At 55.5% G+C, this 18251-nt stretch overlaps 1 protein-coding gene across 6 annotated transcripts in view; it reads left to right on the forward strand.

Annotated features, from left to right (window-relative positions):
• PISD (phosphatidylserine decarboxylase) overlaps positions 1 to 18251 on the forward strand; it is a 30773-nt gene that overhangs the window by 10893 nt on the left and 1629 nt on the right. For 2 of the 6 annotated variants that reach the window (XM_031443131.2, XM_064481057.1), the window contains 5 exons: positions 15441 to 15606; positions 16944 to 17180; positions 17309 to 17447; positions 17610 to 17756; positions 17915 to 18075. In XM_031443131.2, coding sequence (XP_031298991.1) covers positions 15441 to 15606; positions 16944 to 17180; positions 17309 to 17447; positions 17610 to 17756; positions 17915 to 18075 — 850 coding nt within the window. Of the gene's footprint in view, positions 1 to 10420; positions 10560 to 10624; positions 14093 to 15440; positions 15607 to 16943; positions 17181 to 17308; positions 17448 to 17609; positions 17757 to 17914; positions 18076 to 18251 lie in introns of those variants that run through there. The other 4 variants (XM_031443134.2, XM_010992251.3, XM_064481056.1 and 1 more) reach the window with 4 other exon arrangements.

An 18251-nucleotide genomic window follows, 5' to 3' on the forward strand; every position in this document is an offset into this window, starting at 1 on the left:
ATCTTTCCAGAAAATCTCTCCATACATACATATTTTTGTAAATTAAAAGTTGATTTAATTATTCCAGTTTTGCTGAGAGACTGTAAGTTTAAGGCATATAGCATGATGGTTTGATATGTTGTGAAGTGGATTCAGCTGACATTATCATCTCATAGATACGATAAAAAGAAAGGAGAATAGAAAAAAAATTTCCCTTTGTGATGCGAACTCTTAGGATTAATTCTCTGAGCAGTTTTCCTGAACATCAGTACAGCAATATTAAGTACGGTCATGTTGGATGTTACATCCCTAGTGCTAATTTATCTTAAAACTGGAAGTTTCTATCTTTTGGCTCCCTTCCTCCGATTCCCCTTTCCTCTGCTGTCCTCAGTCTGTTCTCTTTCTACAAGTTCATTTGAGGGCGGAGCTGGGGGGAGGTGTTAAAGGTTCCACATACAAGTGCGGTCATATAGTATTCATCTTTCTCTGTCTGAGTCACTTCACTTACACCTTCAAGTCCCATCCATGTCACAAATGGTAGGATTTCCTCCTTTTTTATGGCTGAGTAACATTTCCGTGTGTGTGTGTGTGTGTGTGTGTGTGTGTATGTGTATGCTGTGACTTCATCCATCCAGTGTGTATGTATATGCTGTGACTTCTTCATCCATCTGTCCATCGATGGACACAGTGATTCGTGAGTCAGGCAGCATCCCGTCTAGCAGGTAGGTAGAAGGGAGCTCCAAGGACAAAATGGAGGACTTTCATAGGCAGAAGGAGGTGGGATACAGAAGTTATTAAGCAAAGAATGGATTGTTTCAGGCTAGGTGACCTTCCTTTGGGGGCAGGCAGGTGTCTGTCGGGCAGAATACCTCACTAGTACTGACCAGGTAATTCTTGATTGACTGGTTAAAGGTCACATTCCTTGGAAAGGCTGAAACTTCAGTTAGGTTAGGTGTTCAGTCTTGGTTTGCTGACGTTTGATGACTCCATTTTGGGCCTGTTGTTTTTCTTTCTTTCTTTTTTTTTTAACAGTGCCAATCCCAAGTCCAAGTTGCCATCTGTGCTTCTGACCGACTGGCTGTAGATTGGAGGTTCCATTGACCCCTCCTTGGGTTACAGGTTAAGGGCGTATTCCTACAAGATGTCCCCCACCCTCATTTCAGATGCTGTTTGCACGAACAGGTCCTTCTGCCCAAATGACTCTAAATCAGAGGCTCCCACGACCCCCTTCTTGGGTTCAGTTAACTTGCTAGGGCAGCTCACAGAACTCAAACATTGTACTGATTAGATGACCTGCTTATTACAGATGATATGGAAGGGTAAGAGTGAACTGTCAGATGAGGAGACACAGAGTGTGGGGTCCCCAACAAGTGAGCGTTTGTCCTCATGGAGTTTGGGGCACTGCACAGTGGCACATGGAACCAGTCTGATTCCCCAAACTGTAAACTCTCCCAGTGCCATCCTTCTGGATTTTACGGAGCCTTCATTACACAGGCATGATGGATTAAGCCATTGGCCATTGGTGACTGAGTCACCCTCCAGCCCCTCTCCCTGCCCTGGAAATCAGGGAGATGGGACTGTTCCAGTGCTCTATTCTAGTTGGTTCCCCTGGCAACCAGCTCCCATCCTTAAGGGATTTCCAAAAGTCACATCTTTGACATGAGCCCAGTTGTGATGGAAAGGGGCTTTTTAGGAACAACAGGGTAACTGGTTCACCTTGAAGGCTTTGAATACATTTCAGGAACTGAGGACAAAAGCCCAAACGAAACAAAAGATGCTTCCATTGCTCTTACCACTCAGGAAATTCCGAGGGTTCCGGAAGCTGTGAGCCAGGAACCCTGTCCAGATACATTCAAGAAATATATTTTGGTTATTTTGGTCATTATAAGAAATAGATATTTCTTAATTTTATAAATTACAGTATCACGATTAAATATTGGGAGTAATTGCTTATGGAAGCTGTCATCACCCATTTACGGCTCCTCTGCCTTCCACCCCTGTGCTTTGAGTGCAGGTAGCCAGGGCCACATCCTTTGTGCTGTGGGCATCCAGGAAGGCCTTTCTGTATTGCCGGTGATGTCATTTTGCTCACTGGATGAGAGAAGTGTGTGGGAGGTCGGAGGTCATTAACATGAAGCATGGGTTTGGGGGCCATGACGTTACCTGTAGACTGGGTTCTCTTCTTGATGGGTGTCGAGCCAAAAGACACACCAAGCCAAAGAGCGGGAGAAGAAAGGATTTATCACTTGTAGCAAGTAAGGAGAACACCAGGGATCTATCCCAAAGCAGCGTCTCCGTGAACAACAGAATTGGGGAAGTTTTAAGCCAAGAGTCCGTGCACATCCATGAAGGGGCTTGAGCAGAGGAGAGCTCAGCACAGACTTGGGGCCAGGTCTACAGAGTCCCAGCTTTAGTTGACTGAAGTCCTGAGGGTCAGCATCATCCTTCCGTCCTCCGCTTGGATGGGGCCTTAGTTCCTCCAGAACTTAAAGATGCGTGTCAGAGTTGTGCATGCCCCCTGAGGAGGAACTAGGACTCTGTTTTATTGCTGACCTATTGGTTCGTGACTGCCTGTCCTTTGTTCCTGTCTTCCCTCACTTCCCTTAAGACTGCGACATGTTCAAGGACAAGCACTGTGGCCTGGCTTAGCTCTCTAATGGTTTAGGCCAAAAATGGCTTCTCCTGTGTCAAGAAAGCCATGCCTTGTTTTATCTCTGGGATCCCCTGCCCCATCTGCTTACAATGAGATGGGGGACCTGTAACCCTAGGGGAGTGCAGCTCAGGGAACAGGACCTGGAGACCACCCGCCCTCACCTTCCTTCTGTTGTCCACTGTGTCCTCCGTGTGTGTCAGCCTTCATGTGCGTCCCTGAGCACACACTCCCTCCCCATCTGTCCCTTCCGCTCATCGTCTTCTCCTGGGTCACTTTGGGTGACTCTGCTGCCTGTTCTGACTAGTAATGGCACCCACTCTCCCTCTCCTCACGGAAACCATTCCAGAATATTTTGGTCGTGTGTCCTTACCTGGAGTCTTAGGGGTACTTCTGTCTTTGTCCTCTCTCTCCTTTAACTTTTGGTAAAATGTGCTGTGTTAGCTCAGCCTGCTGTAACAGAGCCCTGTAGACTGAGGTGGCTGAAACAACTGAATTTTATGTTCCCGCAGCTTTGCAGGCTGGGAAGGCTGAGATCAGGGTGAGCTCTTTCCAGGCTGGTGGACTACGTCCTCCCATGGCCGAGAGCAGCAGGCTTTCTGAAGTCTCTCTTTATAAGGGCACCACCCCCATCACCTCATGTAAGCCTGATTATCTCCCAGAGGCCCCCATCTCAGATACCATCACGTTTGGGGTTTAGCATGTCAACATAGGAACCCGAGTGGGGACACGATTTAACCACTTTTAAGAGGTGTTAAATACGCCCACACTGTTTTGCAGCCATCACCACTGTCCATTCCTGGAACTTTCTCATCATCCCTAACAGCAACTCTGTACCTGTCAGGCACCATTCCCTGCTCTCCGCCCCGCTACGCCCAGTAAGTACTGTTCTCCTCTGCCTTCTAGGTACTTCATGTAAGTGGAATCATACGACGTGTGTCCTTGGGTGTTTGGCTTATTGTTTCATTTACCATAAATATTGTCAAGATTCATCCACGTTGTGGCATTTTTCAGAGTTTCATTCCTTTCCAAGGCTGAACAATATTCCAGTGTATGGATATACCACGTTTTGTTTATCCATCTGTTGATAGATCCTGAGTTGTTTCCACTTTGGCTCTTGTGAATAGTGTTGCTGTGAACATTGGTGTGCAAGTATCTGTCTGGTGTAAAAGTAACTTTCAGTTCTTTGAGTGTAAAACCAGCAGTGGAATTGCTAGATCATACAGTCATTTTGTGTTTAACTTTGTGAGGAACTGCCAGACCTTTCCACAGTGGCTACACCATTTTACGTTCCCACTAGCAATGCGTAAGGGTTCCAGTTTCTCCGCATCCTCACCAACACTTACTTATTTTTGATAGTAGCCGTCCTGATGGGTATGAAGTACATTTCATTGTGGTTTTGATTTGTGTTTCCTAAGGACTAATGATATTGAGCATCTTTTTACATGCTTATTGGCTTCTTGTATATTTTCTTTGGAAAAATGTCTATTCAAGCCTTTGTCCATTTTTGAATTGGCTGGTCTGTTTTTTGTTGCTGAGTTGTGGGAGTTCTTTGTTTTTCTGGATAGTGGACCCTTCTCTGATACATAAGTTAGCAGGTATATTTCTCCCGTTCTGTGGATTGTCTTTTCACTCTCTTGATCATAACTTTTGATGAAGTCCAGTTTATCTGTTTGAACTTTTATTGCCTGTGCTTTTGGTGTCATATCCAAGAAATCATTGCTGAAACCAAGTCGTGAAGGTTTTCTTGTAAGAATTTTATAGTTTTAGGTGTAATGTTTAGGTTTTTGATCCACTTTGAGTTGGTTTTTATATCGTATAAGGTAAAGGTCTTACTTCATTCACGTGGATGTCCAGTTTTCCCAGTACCGTTTGTAGAAAAGGCTGTCCTTTTCCCGTTGAATGGTCTTGGCCCCCTTGTGGAAACCAGCCTCATTCTCTAGTAAATGGCAGAGATGACGTAACTCTGACAGAATGTGGGAAACCAGGGGAGGACAGTCATGATTCCCACCCCTTCTCATCAGATGACTGAGCGCGTAATTATGGGCTTTATTTTTCATGCATTCACTTCCTTAGTCTCCATTTTTAAATGGATATACAGTTGATCCTTAAAGAGTGCAGGAGTCAGAGGCACTGACACCACACCCCCAACAGCAGTCGAAAATATGCATATAACTTTACAGGCAGCCCTCAGTATGTGTGGTTCCACATTCAAGAATTATGTAGTGCTGTAGTACGTATTTCTTGGGGGAAAAAAAAACCCGCTTGTAAGTTCAAACCTGTGTTGTTCAAGGTCAGCTGCTCCTGTTCTGTATGTTGCCTTTTTTTTTTTGCCGTATACATATTGCTGTTACACGATGGTTTTGCAAGACTTCATGCAAGTACATGCTCTCAGTGGCTCCGCTCCTGCGCTCGGTTCTGGTGCCCTGGCAGTTCTTTCCTTCGTGAATGATGCTGTCGAGCACTTCTTTGCACACAGCCTTCTCCTTGGGCTGAATGCCTGGGTGTAGGCTTGCTCTCTGGAAGGGTCTGAACACCTGTATGGTTTGTGTTATGTTTTTGGCTTCTAAAAAAAAGCAATTGTACCTGTTTGTTGTTGGTATTGTTGAGTACGTGAACCACACTGGATGTTAGTGAAACATTTGTCATAGAGGAACCTGATTCCTGTCTCCTTGAACTCACTCCCTCTGTATGCCAGGCCCTGGTGAGATGTGGGACCCACCAGTGAGTGGAGCCAGAGTCCTGTCCTCGGAGAGCTCCCCTTAGTAGCAGGTGAGACAGGTTAGAAACAAACGGGCACAGGGACACATCAAGCGGTGAAATGCCGGGGAGAAAACTTAGGTAAAGGGCACAGCTGTCCCGGGCTGGGGCAGAGCGGGGCTGGTACCGGCGCAGTGGTGGAAGGACTCGCTCCGTGCGAGTGAGCAGAGGGGCGAGCTGATGGGAGGGGTGAGCAGGCCTCGCAGAGGCTTGAGGTGGACAGAGAGGGCTTGTCCCTGTGGAAGAAGAACAAAGAGCTCGAGTGGCTGGAGCACAGAGGGCTCAGAGGTAGCAGGGCTGGAGGGCCTGTGAGTGGAGGCTGAGTGGTCTGGGTTCTGATTGGGTTGTCCTGGCTGCTGTGGAGACAGATTAGGAGACCTGATGGGAGGCTCTGACAGGACCCCAGCAAGAGAAGGTGGTGGGTGGATCGGTGTGGGAGCAGTGGAGCGGGGAGGGGACTTGATTCTGGGTATTTTTATATTAAAGTATAATTGATGTACCATATTATTAAAGTTACAGGTGTGCAGTATAGTAATTCACAATGTTAAAGGTTATGCTCCATTTACAGTTACTATGAAATACTGGCTCTACTCCCCATGTTGTATGGTGTATCCTTGTAATTAATTTTATACCTAATAGTTTGTAGCTCTTAACCCCCACCCATGTCTTGCCCCCACTTCCCTTTCCCCACTGGTAACCACTAGTTAGTTCTCTATATCTGTGAGTTTGCTTTTTTGTTATATTCACTAATTTGTTGTATTTTTTTGAGATTCCACATTCAGTTCTGGGTATGTTGTGAGGGGAGAGTGGACCGAATGCACTGATGGGCTGGATGAGGGAGGCGGAGATGGAAGGTGACTCGTGACTACTGACTTGGGCGGATGGGGGTGGAGCCACTCTGTGGTCCGAGCTGCGGAGGAAACGGAGCATCATGACTCAGGCCCTGATACATTTTGTAGTTTGCTTTTCTTTACATGTGAGTCCACGTCAGCATTTTTCACGTGTTTATTCTCTGTTTATATTGGCACAGAGTACTTGTAAATGTAACATTCAGTCTGAATGGCACAGGACCAGGAACCCTTGTTCCTCCAGAAACAAGGCTGTCAGCACTGGGCAGCCCCGAAGGATGCACAGGGCCCTCGGGGCGGGAGCTGCAGGTGGCCGAGTGAGTGCTGGGTGGCCAGAGAGGAGAGGAGACCTTTGCCAGGTTTCTCTTCAGGAACTCTCAGTGTCCTTCCTGGAAAAGCTCTGGGTTCGTGGTCAAAGAGCCTGTTCATTTGGGCCACCCAGGCCTGGCGGTTGGCCTCAGGCAGAGGGTGGTTGCCACTGGGCTCCTGCGGAGAGATGGCCCTGCAGAAGCAGCAGCCGAGGCCGGAAGGCTGCCGGGGTACTCGGATCCGTCGTGGGATCTGCATTGTGTGGCAGCTGTGTTTTCAGATACGCTGTCCTTTCGTCCCTGTAAGTCAAAAAGCGGGGACAACACTTCATAACGGTGTCTTAATAAGAGGCTGGCGGGTGTATAGTGTCTGCAAACCCAGAGTCACCAGGTGACAGATGGCAGGTGGGGGACAGTCAGGGGTGCTGACCGCGGGGCTTCCTGTGAGCACCTGGGTGCTGCGCATTGCACGCAGGATGGCATCTTCTGGCAGGCTCCCCTCTTCCCGGGGTGTCCAAGGTGTCTCTTCTGCCTTGACTGGACCTGAGGACAGAGATGCAGGGGTCGGAAAGCTGGCCTGGTGGAAAGGGTGGACCCTTTCCCCAAAGGAGTCCATGTGACCCTCCTCCTGCAAAGCTGGGAGCCAACTCCATGGAGGGCCGTGGTCGGCAGCTGGCTGGTCCTGTCAGGCGCAGAGCCCGCAGGCTGCGCCCGGGCTGAGCAGACAGAGTGAGGGGTTCGGTCCTGAGTCCCCCGTGTGGAGCAGCCACAGTGGGTGGGGGGCTTACCTCAGAGCAGGAGACTGTGTGGGGATCGTGGTTTTGGGTTTTTCTCCCCAGTAGTAGAATTTAGAGATTTTTCTGTGGCTTAAAGCAAAGTCTGAGTTTTTTTTATTGTGAGCGCTTCTGAGCAGAGTAGAAGAGTTGAGAGTTACCTGCATGCGCCACTCGACTGCCCAGCTGGAGTGTTGTATCGTGTCTGCTTTCTCTGTGTGTATGCGTGTGTTTTCTCTCCGAGCCGTCTGGAAGGATGTTGCAGACGTGATGAAAGTTCACCCCGAACCCTTCAGGCTGCAGGGGCTGCATCTGAGCATGCTCATGCGGTTGGTCAGCGTCACGGCCAGGCCATGGGGCCTGTGGCGAGGTCGCAGGGTAGCAGCTGTGCAGACGACCGGCCCCAGTCAGGAGCAGTGGGCTCGCATCCGCGCTCATTCTCTGTGTTAGCATCGCTTCCTTGTTTCTGGCCTCAGTTTAGAATTTGTAAAAATGTGTGGTGCAGCGTTCCAGTTCTGAGAAGAAATGAAGCCAGATCAGCCTATCCGGACACCCCCAGCGGCCTGCACTCAGATTGCTCCTCCGCCCCCAGCATCCAGGACCCTGGACAGTGCTGAACATATTTTGCATGTTTTTCAGCTTCCTATAATTATTACAGCTTTATTGTTCCCCTCTGTGAACAGGCTGCTGTTAACTCCCTCATAAAGTTGGTAAGTGAGAATGGTATGTGTGTAAATACCTGGTCCCAGGCTGGCAGGGGTTTGGGGTTCAGGAAGTATTATTTTACTTCTTACCTAATAGGTGTTACAAGACAAAACAATTATAAATGTTAAAATGCGCAGACAGTCAAGTTGGTGGGAAGTAGACCCTCCCACTTGCCCAGCTGTGTCCTCAGAGAATCCTGGGCTCCTTCTGGAGCAGGAGACCATCTCAGGGCCTCAGGGCCCTCCTTCAGGTGCCTGCCAGGAAATGTGGCCGCCACTCCAGCTTTCCTCTCCCCTGCCTCCCAGCCCAGGGCAGTGCCTGGAGGGGACATGGAACAGACAGGCCGGGCTCCAGCTCAGCACTTTGTCTCCTCCATCCCGCTGCACCCCTCCTCGCTGCTTCGGCTTCAGAGAAGTCATCTTGTTTGGTGGGACTGCCAAGAAACACTCGGGGACACGGAGGGGAGAATTGGGCAGGGGTGTGAGAATTATCTGAGGGCACTTCGTGTTTGTCGGAGCTTGTGTCTAGGCTTTTGTGAGGCTGATAACCTGCCCCAGCTCCTCATCCATGCTCCTCAAGGGGCCCTGCCACCCCTTGGGAAATGAGAATTAACAGAGAGCACCTGCCGCCCCTGTCCCGCTGCTGCTTCTGTTCCCTGGCACAGCCGTGCAGGGAGTTCACTCTGCAGGGAGCAGCAGCGGGCCACAGGTGCTGTTGGCCAGGTGGCTTGGGGCCTGCAGAGCCTTGCAGTGGCGCTAGGTGGCACTGCCTCCCAGGGGATTCCAAATAAAGCGGGAGGACTGGAAATTAAGGACCAAATGTGGCTGGAAGGGACTTCATTTAGAGTGGGAAAGCAGACCTATCAAAGGGTTTTCGTTTTTCCCAGAAATCATGTTAAGTATTGTCTGGAATCCAGAAGGCATTTCCCTACTGAAGCACGTGGTGGAGGGCAGGTTAGAAGGCGGGGAGGGCTAATCTCAGAGCTGATTTATGAGTTTTCTAAATACCGATCAGCCAGCCTGAGAGGCTCTGCGAGGGACGGTTCCAGGGGCACCCTGGTAGACGTGCAGTGGCCCGGGTGGTCATCTCACAGCGGAGAGCATCAGCGCTCCAGAGGCTGCTCCACGGATGAGAGCCTGCACTTTTGATCCACAGACTTGTTTTTCCCTCTCGTGTCTGCCTCGGGCTGGGTTTGGTTGGACGCAATGCAGACTTTGGGGAAGTCAGGACTGTCTCCCCAGCTTTCTGGTTCTGGGATTTAGTGTTGCTAGGATTCTGTGTTAGTATCTTCCTGTGCATGGTCTGAAGTCTCCCTGGGGCCAGGCTAGGGGGCGGAGGTGGCCGGTCAGGCATTTGCCACCCTGTGCACCCCCTGCTCCCGTCGCACATTGTAGGTGTTGATATCTTGGAAGTCCATGAGGTAGGTCACTACCCATCTTCTCCCCTCCCCGCTGTGTCATCCCAGGCCTGTAGCTTGTCACTCGGTTGGGCTGGATCGGATGAGGGGGCAGGTGTATGGGGCTGTGTCTGGGCAGCACTGTAACCTGTCTATCCTGCCGGCTTAGCTGCCCAGCTCTTCACAAGCCCTGTAGGCTCTCTTCCTGTCCAGATGTTGCTTTAGAAAGTAAATTCCCAGTGGTCAGAAGCAGCTAGAGTTCAGCTGCTGGACCTCCTGATCCCATATGCTTCCTGTGGTTGAGTGGTGGGTGGTGGTGGTGTTCCTGGCCAGACCCTCCCCCTCCCCTAAAACATGTTAGGCTGGTTCATTCCATCCTGTGTTGACCCAGTGCTCTAGGTGGGCGTGGGGGTGGGGTGCTGACGGTGCAGGCTGGGCCCCACCATCTAGTGGGGTAAAAAGATAAGGCGAGAATCACCCCACAGGTTCTGGATCCCAGCAAGAAGCCTACATGCGGGGCGAGGTGAGGTGGACCTTGTCCACTGGATCTTGTTTGCTGGTCTACCCCAGGGGTTTTTTTTTGTGTGTGTGTGTGTGTCAGGGTGTGTGTGCCTGGAGGAGAGGGCGTGGGGTGGGGAGCAGCTTTTGTCTTCAGGGTGGGGTGTGGGAAGGAGCCAGGGCTTAGATGCCTTCTGTCACTGCGAGGCTAGAAAAGGTGGCAGGAGGTGGCTTTGTGCTCAGTCCAGAGAAGCCAGCCCTCGGTAAGGTCGCAGCACGTGAAGCCCCGGTGATGGAGGGGCTAGTGGGGGTGGGGTGGCCCAGGCCCAGCCCTGCCGAGGACGGCAGGGGGCCCCCAACCCTAGGAGGTGGCACCCCGGGAAGTCCGGTGACCGGCAGGAGTGGTCGCCTGTTCTCGCAGCCCCCACCCCGGCCCCGCCCCTCCCCTTAAAGGGACTCTGGGCTAGGGGGCGGGGCGCGGCTGACGAGTCTGGCCCGGCCTCCTGCCCCCGCCCCCGGGCGGCCTGAGTGGCTGGATCCCGAGCGCTCGCCCGCAGCCAGGCTTCCGCGGCGGCGCCTCCCTGTGAGTCGAGTCGGCGGCGGGTGGCGCGCGGAAGCCGAGCGGGACCAGACCACCTGCCGGTGAGTGAGCGTCCGAGCCGCCCCGCCGCGCGGGGCCGGAAGACCTCGCCGACCCCGGCGGCCGTCCGGCTCCCGGGGTGCAGGTCGCCCCTTTCCGCTTAGGGCCTGAGGAGCCCACCCCGCAGCCCTGATTAAGCTGTGGCTTCCCTGGCCCCACACGGGGGTCACGGGGCCGCCGGATGAGCTCACTTCCTCCGCATCCTGTAGCATCTCCTGCCCCACGGCCCGGAAAAGGGAAATGCTGGTGTTGCCGGCGGCTCTAACCCTCCTGCGCCGAGAGCTCCGGGCCCATTTCCTCTGTGCTGCCGAAAGGGCCTGGGACGCGCATCAGAGGGGCAGGGAGACTCCCCTATCCTCAATGGGAACTGGATGAGTTGAGATTGTCACCATGTACCACCCGAGGGCGGGGAGGGGGACACCCTGCCCCCCAGAACCTCATTCCCCGCTGGCGCTAAGGATTGCTGGAGAGAAGGTTTTTTTCCTTGGAGGGATTTAAGAAAGACCCCTGCCGAGTCCTATTCCCACCTCCACCGCCCTTGAAAGAGGCACCTTTGGACCCTTCTCTTTGCTTCCTTACTCTTCTCTTGCCCAAGGCTTCCTGAAGATGGTTCACCTGGGAAGAATCCATTTTCCTGGGTCCCCACTTGTGATGTTTTGTCTGCTTCTAGCCCTGCAACTCGGGGGAGGGATGGTTGGTGGCCTCACCTGGATACAGCTGCCTGGCCTGCTCTCCAGAGTGGGAGCAAGACAGGCTGGGGACATGTGATTTGGGGACACTGGGGTTTCTGCTGAGGCTTCAGGCGGGGTAAATGGCACCCAGGGCACTTTCCCCTCAGGGATCAGGAGCAACTCTCGGGCTGTCTTGGACTGGACAGTGCAGGCCTGCAAGGCCTTCGTCCTGGTCAGTGAGGGGTGGGAGGCAATGTTACAGCACCACTCGAGTGTGACCCGCGGAACAGCACGTCCTGACAGAGGTGACCTGTTGAGCCATCACCTCTGTCATCACTGCCCTGTGACTTGGGCTCTGTTCCTTCCATCTTCCCAGTGGTAGCAAACTTCTGTCCTCCCAGAGTGTGGGTATGGACAGGGAGGGCAGGCGTGGGGAGCCAGGTCTGAGGGATGAGGCTGCACTAAACTCTTGGGTGGACAAGAGACATGGGCTTTCTGAGCAGAACTTTCTCAGCCATGGTCACAGCTGTGATTTGAGCCTCAAGGCAGGAGAGTAGAAGGAAAGAGCCTTCCCATTTCCAGATGAGGAAACAGAGACCCAGAGGGCGCCTGTGACTTGCAAGACCTTTCCTAGCTTTCAGGGCAAGGGTAGGAGGAGGTCAGCCAGGACCACAGTAACCAGAGTGTCCCTGTGCCCCACCAAAGCCACTCTGAGTTCCTATGTTCCACATGGCTGGCCCTTAGGCTGTGTAATGACTTTAAGGTCCTACTGGTCACAGCACCAAACTCCCCTCCACAGTGTCCTTGAGGAATGGAGGGAGGGATGGTGTCTGCACTTGGCTTCAGGGCACCCTCCTTGCAGACTCATCCAGGCCTGAGCTCCCCAAGTTGGACTCGGAACCAGAGAGGGAGGAAGCTCTGTCTTGGCCTCCAGAGGTCGTTGGAGGTGCAGAGGGCAAGTGGGGCTCTGAGATGGGGATGCTGGGAGCATTATTGGCTGAGAACGTGGCTCTGCCCTTGAGAAGTGAGGAAGGGGGACCGCCAGGGACCCTCTTCCCTTCATCCTGCAGCTCTGAGCTGGTCAGAGGGTCTGGACCATTTCCTGGGGGACAGCTGAATTCATGTCTGCTCCTGGGAGGCCTTGTGGGGCCCACCACTGGTGATTGCTGTCAAATTTTAGAAGAGGAGGTGGAGTAGGGACAAGACTAGATTGAGGTTTAAGGACCTCCTGTCCGGCCCCTCAGGGCCATTTTGGAGTGTTTTCTGGATAGCAGCTCCCTGACTGCTGGTCTTCCCTGAGCCCCTCCACTGCGGGAGGAGGGTGAGGCCTGCCCTGCCCTGGTGGCCTGTCTGGTACAGCCAGCCCTCTGGACTGGAGGCCCTGGGGGAGAATGAAGTGCAAAGGCACAGGTGGGAATCTGCCGTGAGGACCTGAGGTTTGGAGCCAAGCTGGGTTTGCCTGTGGGCTCCTGAATGGGCCTTTCTGACCAAAACCTGCAGTGGTCACAGTCCTACCAGTAAGAGAGCTGGGGAAAACTGGCTGGAGGCCTGGGCTCCCGTCCTGGCCCACGAGGCCTCGCTTGCCTCCACAGTGTGTGTGCATGGTCTGAGCTTTCTAGAGTCAGGGAAGGAGCCTCGTTCTGGAGCCCAGCACCAGGCTCAACTGCCGGTCACCTGTTTCCTAGGCGAGGGAGGCGGGGGTGGGGCGATGGGAGTTAGCGGGACTTCACCTGGAGTGTCCATGGTGCCTGTGGCCCAGCTCTCTGACAGGAGGAGTCCTGGGTGGCCGCTTTCCTGCCACTCAACCAGTGGGTGGGCTGGGGAGATGAGCTGGCAGGGGGTGGTCCTGGGCTGGGGCAGAAATCTACTCTAACATCCAAACAGTTGGCCTCATCCTGGTTCCACAGCCACACGCACCCAGGGGTCCGGCAGGTGCCAGGCTGGTGGTTTCACCTCCTTAGCCGAGGTGGGTTTGAGGGCATCAGGTCTTCAGCCTGTGCAGGTGGAGCCATGTCTGATTCTGCCCTGTTCATTGGTGGGCTGGGTCAGTTCTCCACCCTCAGGACCTGCGTATCTGCGGGCCGCTGGGCCTTGCGGAGGCTGGGTGTCCTTGCCGGAAGCCTGGGAACCTTCGGCCAAAGTGCTGTTCCTCCCCAGAGAGGTGGGAAGGGCTGGTTTCTCTGAGGTTGCCCAGGTGCCCTCATCCAAGGAGACAGGTGTGGGGACTCGGGCTGGAGGAGGGGAGAGCGGGAGCAGGCCAGATGCCGGGGTCTCACCCGCCGCGCCTCTCCCATCTTCCCGCCCCCTCATCCCTCAGATGCTACTCTGTCACCTGAAAGGAAAATGGGTCAGGTCCTGGCAAGGGAGGGGCCGCCCTTGCCACAGACAGGCCGACGCTGGGCCCGGAGCGTGGGGCTCAGATTCCTGCTTGAGCTCCTGTGGCCAGAGGCACCCAGTCCCCAATCTGCCATGAGCGGGCAGCCAGGCTAGCGACAGAGCAGGCCGAGGTGGGGGCTGATGCACGGGCCCTGAGCAGGTGTGTGACTGGTGCCTATTTCTGCAACAGCCCCAACCTCTCCCCTGCACCCTTGAGCCTTCGGACCTTACCCAGCCAGGAAGCGGCTCCCCAGCCACCAGGGGCCTGGCGAGGCCAGCCCAGGAGCCGTGACAGCACCAGAGCTCCTGGGGGGAAGGGAGGAGGAGGAGAGACAAAGGGAAAGAGCCTGGCGCCGCCTCCCTGTGCCGCCCACCATGTGTCAGTCTGAGGCGCGGCGAGGACCTGAGCTCCGCGCGGCGAAATGGTGAGATGCTGCCGGCTGCATCCGCATCCTTACCCCGCCGCACCCCGCCTCGACCTCCGGAAGGTCAGAGTTCACGTTCAGCGGCCCCGCGGTGGAGGTGGTGGTGGCGGCGGCAGGGGGCTGGGGGACCAGCCCCCGCGGCTGGAGGGGCCCGGCCCAGGGGGCCTGAGTCGGAGAGCCCACTTCAGGTACTGGGGGACCAGCAGGCTGGTGGCCCAGTGTCCAGGCGCAGCTCCCCTGGGATTGGTCCCCTTTCTTCTGCAGAGTGAGGCGGGCGGGGGAAGCCCAGAGGGAGAGCAGTGATGTGCCTGGCTTTGCTTGGCCCCTTTCCCTTCCTGGACCTTTTAAGAACTCCTTCTTAAAAGGGGGTGGGATGGTAGAATGGATGCAGGGGGTCTGGCAAGCGAGAGAGATGCAGTGCCTTCCAGCACCATCATTGAACTGCAGGGCTCAGTTCTCCATTTTTTTCTGCTTTTAGTATCAGCTGAGATGCCTCTTTGTTCCTCGGTTTGTTGAACCGGGGGCAGAAGACAGAGGAGTTCTGAGAGTGCACAGGCACAGATGGGGCCTTATTCTCTATGCAGCGTTTTTGCAGATGAGGAAACCGAGGCCTGGGGCCATTCTCAGAGTGGCTGGAGGTGTGGTCTCCTGATGGAGCACTGCCTAGGGCCTAAGCATGTGGCGAGGTGACTCCAGCCTCACCTTTGAGCCTCAGGAGGCCAGGGTTTGGGTGGAGAGGCTCACCCCAGGTTCTGCGACTCCCCAAGGATGAGCCTGTGCTGAATGCACCATATTTTGGTGGGTGGAACCTGAGGAAGGCCCACCAGCGTTTACTGGAGGAGGGGCCTGGGTCAGGTGTGTGGCCCCAGCAGACCTGGGAGGTGGCCTGAAGGTTGGCCGGCTTATTTTGGAGAAACTGGCATGAGGTAGGAAAGCCACAAGGACAGATGGAATGGTTCCTGTGTTTTCCTTTGTGATCTTGTCAGGCTCAGTCTCTTATCAGGTGAGGAAATAAGCCTGGAGCCTTGAAGAGATTTTCCCAGATCCTGCACTGCCAGGGGCCCTGGGAGGTCAGACTAGATCTCAGAGCCTGTGGGGCGGAGTGGTCCTGGGGTGGGTGGGGGCCAAGAGGCAGGCTCTGCACCGTCTCCAGCGCACTTGGTCCAGAAGCTGCTGCCTCTGAGAGGAGCGCGGAGCTGGGCCTCCCCCTCCATGCCTCCACTGCCAGGCAGGTGGGAGTGACCAGGCGTGCATCTGCCGGCCAGAGGCAGCCAAGCCCCTGGCCTGACACAGTGTGTTGGGATGAGGGGGCCTGGCAGGTGCCGACTCCATGGAGATGAGCTGGCCCAGGGTGGGTGGTGCCCGCTGGCCCTCCGCTGATCCTGGCCGTGTGCGGCCATGTGCCCTGCAGGTTGCACTTCCCTCAGCTGGCCCTGAGGCGGAGGCTGGGACAGCTGAGCTGCATGTCCAAACCCGCCCTGAAACTGCGCTCCTGGCCCCTGACGGTACTCTACTACCTCCTGCCCCTCGGCGCCCTCAGGCCGCTCAGCCGGGTGGGATGGAGGCCTGTGAGCAGGGTAAGTGTGCAGGTTGCTGGCCTGGCCTCCCCAAGACCCAAGAATTCTGGAGCTGTGTCAGATAGAGGCGGTGCTGTGGGGGCCGAGCCCACTGGCAGGGTTGTCTTGGAAGGCGAGTTGGTGGTGAGGGTGGGGCTGGTCAGTGGCCATGGGGGCTGCAGACAGGTGACTGTAACAGCCTGCTGTACCCTGCCTGCTCTCTTTGCCTGCATTTGTGCCATGTGGGGGCTCTGCTTCTGGAAAGAACCAGTGGTGTCTGTCTCATTTCCTGTGTTTAGGCAGAAAAGAGCTTAGAGCTGATTTTGAGAAGAATCCAAATTAATTTCTGGATGCCAGAGAGCAGTTCAGGGAGGCTGGAGCCTGTGTGGTACCTTAGGGTAAGGATGCCTTTGAGGACCCAGGAGGCCCAGACAGGGCTGAGTGAGGGAGCAGCCTGGCTGCATGTGGCTCTCAGGGCAAGCTGACCCCAAGGAGGAAACTTGCTCCCAGGTCCTTGGACAGCCCAAGTGGGTGTTACAAGGGCTCGAAAGCTCAAGGCCACCTTAGGGGCACTGGGCCTGGGATCACATGGCAGTTCTGGGCCGGCCCTGTGGACGGGCATCAGCTGGGATGGCTGGGAGCCCTAGCTCAGTACCTTGTAGAGCTGTTTCAAGTTGGGATGGAATCATTTCTCCACCTTGGGGACTTGGTGTCTTGGTTGAGCGCAGCAAGCAGCAGCCACCCATCAGAGGCAGGTCCCGCTGTGGAAATGGCACCTGAGGTTTGAGAGGCTGCCCCTTCTGGGTCGCCAGGCCTGGCATTTGACTGGAGGGTCTGATGGAGGGGCCGATTTCCCTCTGCTTCCTGGAGGAGCTGTATCCTTGCAGACTGGCCCGGCCACAGGTGGGCTCAGTGGTGTGTTCAGGCCCTCGAGGTGCAGGTGTCAGTGCTGAGTATCTCCTGCCAGAGTCCCCAGCCTTGGGGTGAGACGAGCACGTGCACGTTAGGGGGCAGCTCCCTATGCTGGTCTGGGACGCGGGCAGCACTGCCTCTGTGAGAAGGTACCAGATCCATTTACACCCCTTCCTCCTTAAGTCAGACCATGCTGGCCAGTCTCCCCCAGGACTAGGGCAGTCGCTGTGGGAGCCTGCGGGAAGTGGCTGGCACAGCTGTGTCGCGGGCTTAGCCTGGACTGTTTATGAGAGATTTGGAAGCTCAGTCTGATTCCCGCTGAGAAACCACATCACAAAGCCCTTGTGGGCTGCCAGCTGCCCAGGCGTTTGGGGGAGGTAGCCCCAGGGGGCAGGGGGTGAGTGTGCCTGGCGTGGCCGACTCACCCGTTCTCCCATGGCCCGCAGGTGGCCTTGTACAAGACAGTGCCCACGCGCTTGCTGTCGCGGGCCTGGGGCCGCCTCAACCAGGTGGAGCTGCCGCACTGGCTGCGCAGGCCCATCTACAGCCTGTACATCTGGACCTTCGGGGTGAACATGAAGGAGGCCGCAGTGGAGGACCTGCACCACTACCGCAATCTCAGCGAGTTCTTCCGACGCAAGCTGAAGCCTCAGGCGCGGCCCGTGTGTGGCCTGCACAGCGTGGTGAGGCCCGACCCTGCCTCCCGAGGCTCCTCCCTGTGCCTTTTGGAACCGGTGGCGGGTGGGTGCTCCCCCCCGGCCCTGCCCTCCATTCCCTCCCCCCACAGCCAGCCCTCTCCTGGTCCTTCCAGATCAGCCCATCGGATGGGAAGATCCTCAACTTTGGGCAGGTGAAGAACTGCGAGGTGGAGCAGGTGAAGGGGGTCACCTACTCGCTGGAGTCATTCCTGGGTCCACGCACCTCGGCTGAGGACCTGCCCTTCTCTCCAGGTGGGTCCTCACCTGGTCGCAGCCGGGCCACCCTGCCACAGTTGCTGCGCTGGGCATTGTGAAGAGGGTGAAGGGCAGGAGTGGTGGGGGGCACTGGGAAGGCCCCGTGCTGGGCAGCATCAAGGGCTGGTCTGAGAGCTGGCCCCGGGCCTGCCCCTGTAGCCACCTCCTGCAGCTCCTTCAGGAGCCAGCTGGTCACCCGAGAAGGGAACGAGCTCTACCACTGCGTCATCTACCTGGCCCCCGGGGACTACCACTGCTTCCACTCTCCCACCGACTGGACCATTTCTCACCGACGCCACTTCCCAGGTAGGCTGGGGCCAGCTCGGGGGAGGGAGCGGTCCCCGGGGGAGCTCTAAGGCTGGGGCCCACTCTGCGCTTAGGGTGTTTTGGGGGTGACACTGGGTCTTGGGTACTCCCAGAGTAGATGCTGTGGGCAGGGAGTGGCATTGTCTCTGCCCCTACAGGCTCTCTGATGTCCGTGAACCCTGGCATGGCCCGCTGGATCAAAGAGCTCTTCTGCCACAATGAGCGGGTGGTCCTGACCGGGGACTGGAAACATGGCTTCTTCTCACTCACAGCCGTGGGAGCCACCAACGTGGGCTCCATCCGCATCTACTTTGACCGGGTAAGCAGAGCCCAGGTCCTGCTGAGGCCCCAGGTCCACGGGGACCGTAAATTCTACAAGGGCAAGTCTCCCACTTCCCTGCCCCATGTGCACCACTCACCCTGGTCTCCAGGTGGCTGGAGAGGGAGGGGATCACCCTCCCTGCTGGGCACTTTGCTTCTGCCAGGATTGCAAGG

This window comes from Camelus dromedarius, chromosome 31, assembly GCF_036321535.1.
Source record: "Camelus dromedarius isolate mCamDro1 chromosome 31, mCamDro1.pat, whole genome shotgun sequence".
NCBI classification, from domain to species: domain Eukaryota; kingdom Metazoa; phylum Chordata; class Mammalia; order Artiodactyla; family Camelidae; genus Camelus; species Camelus dromedarius.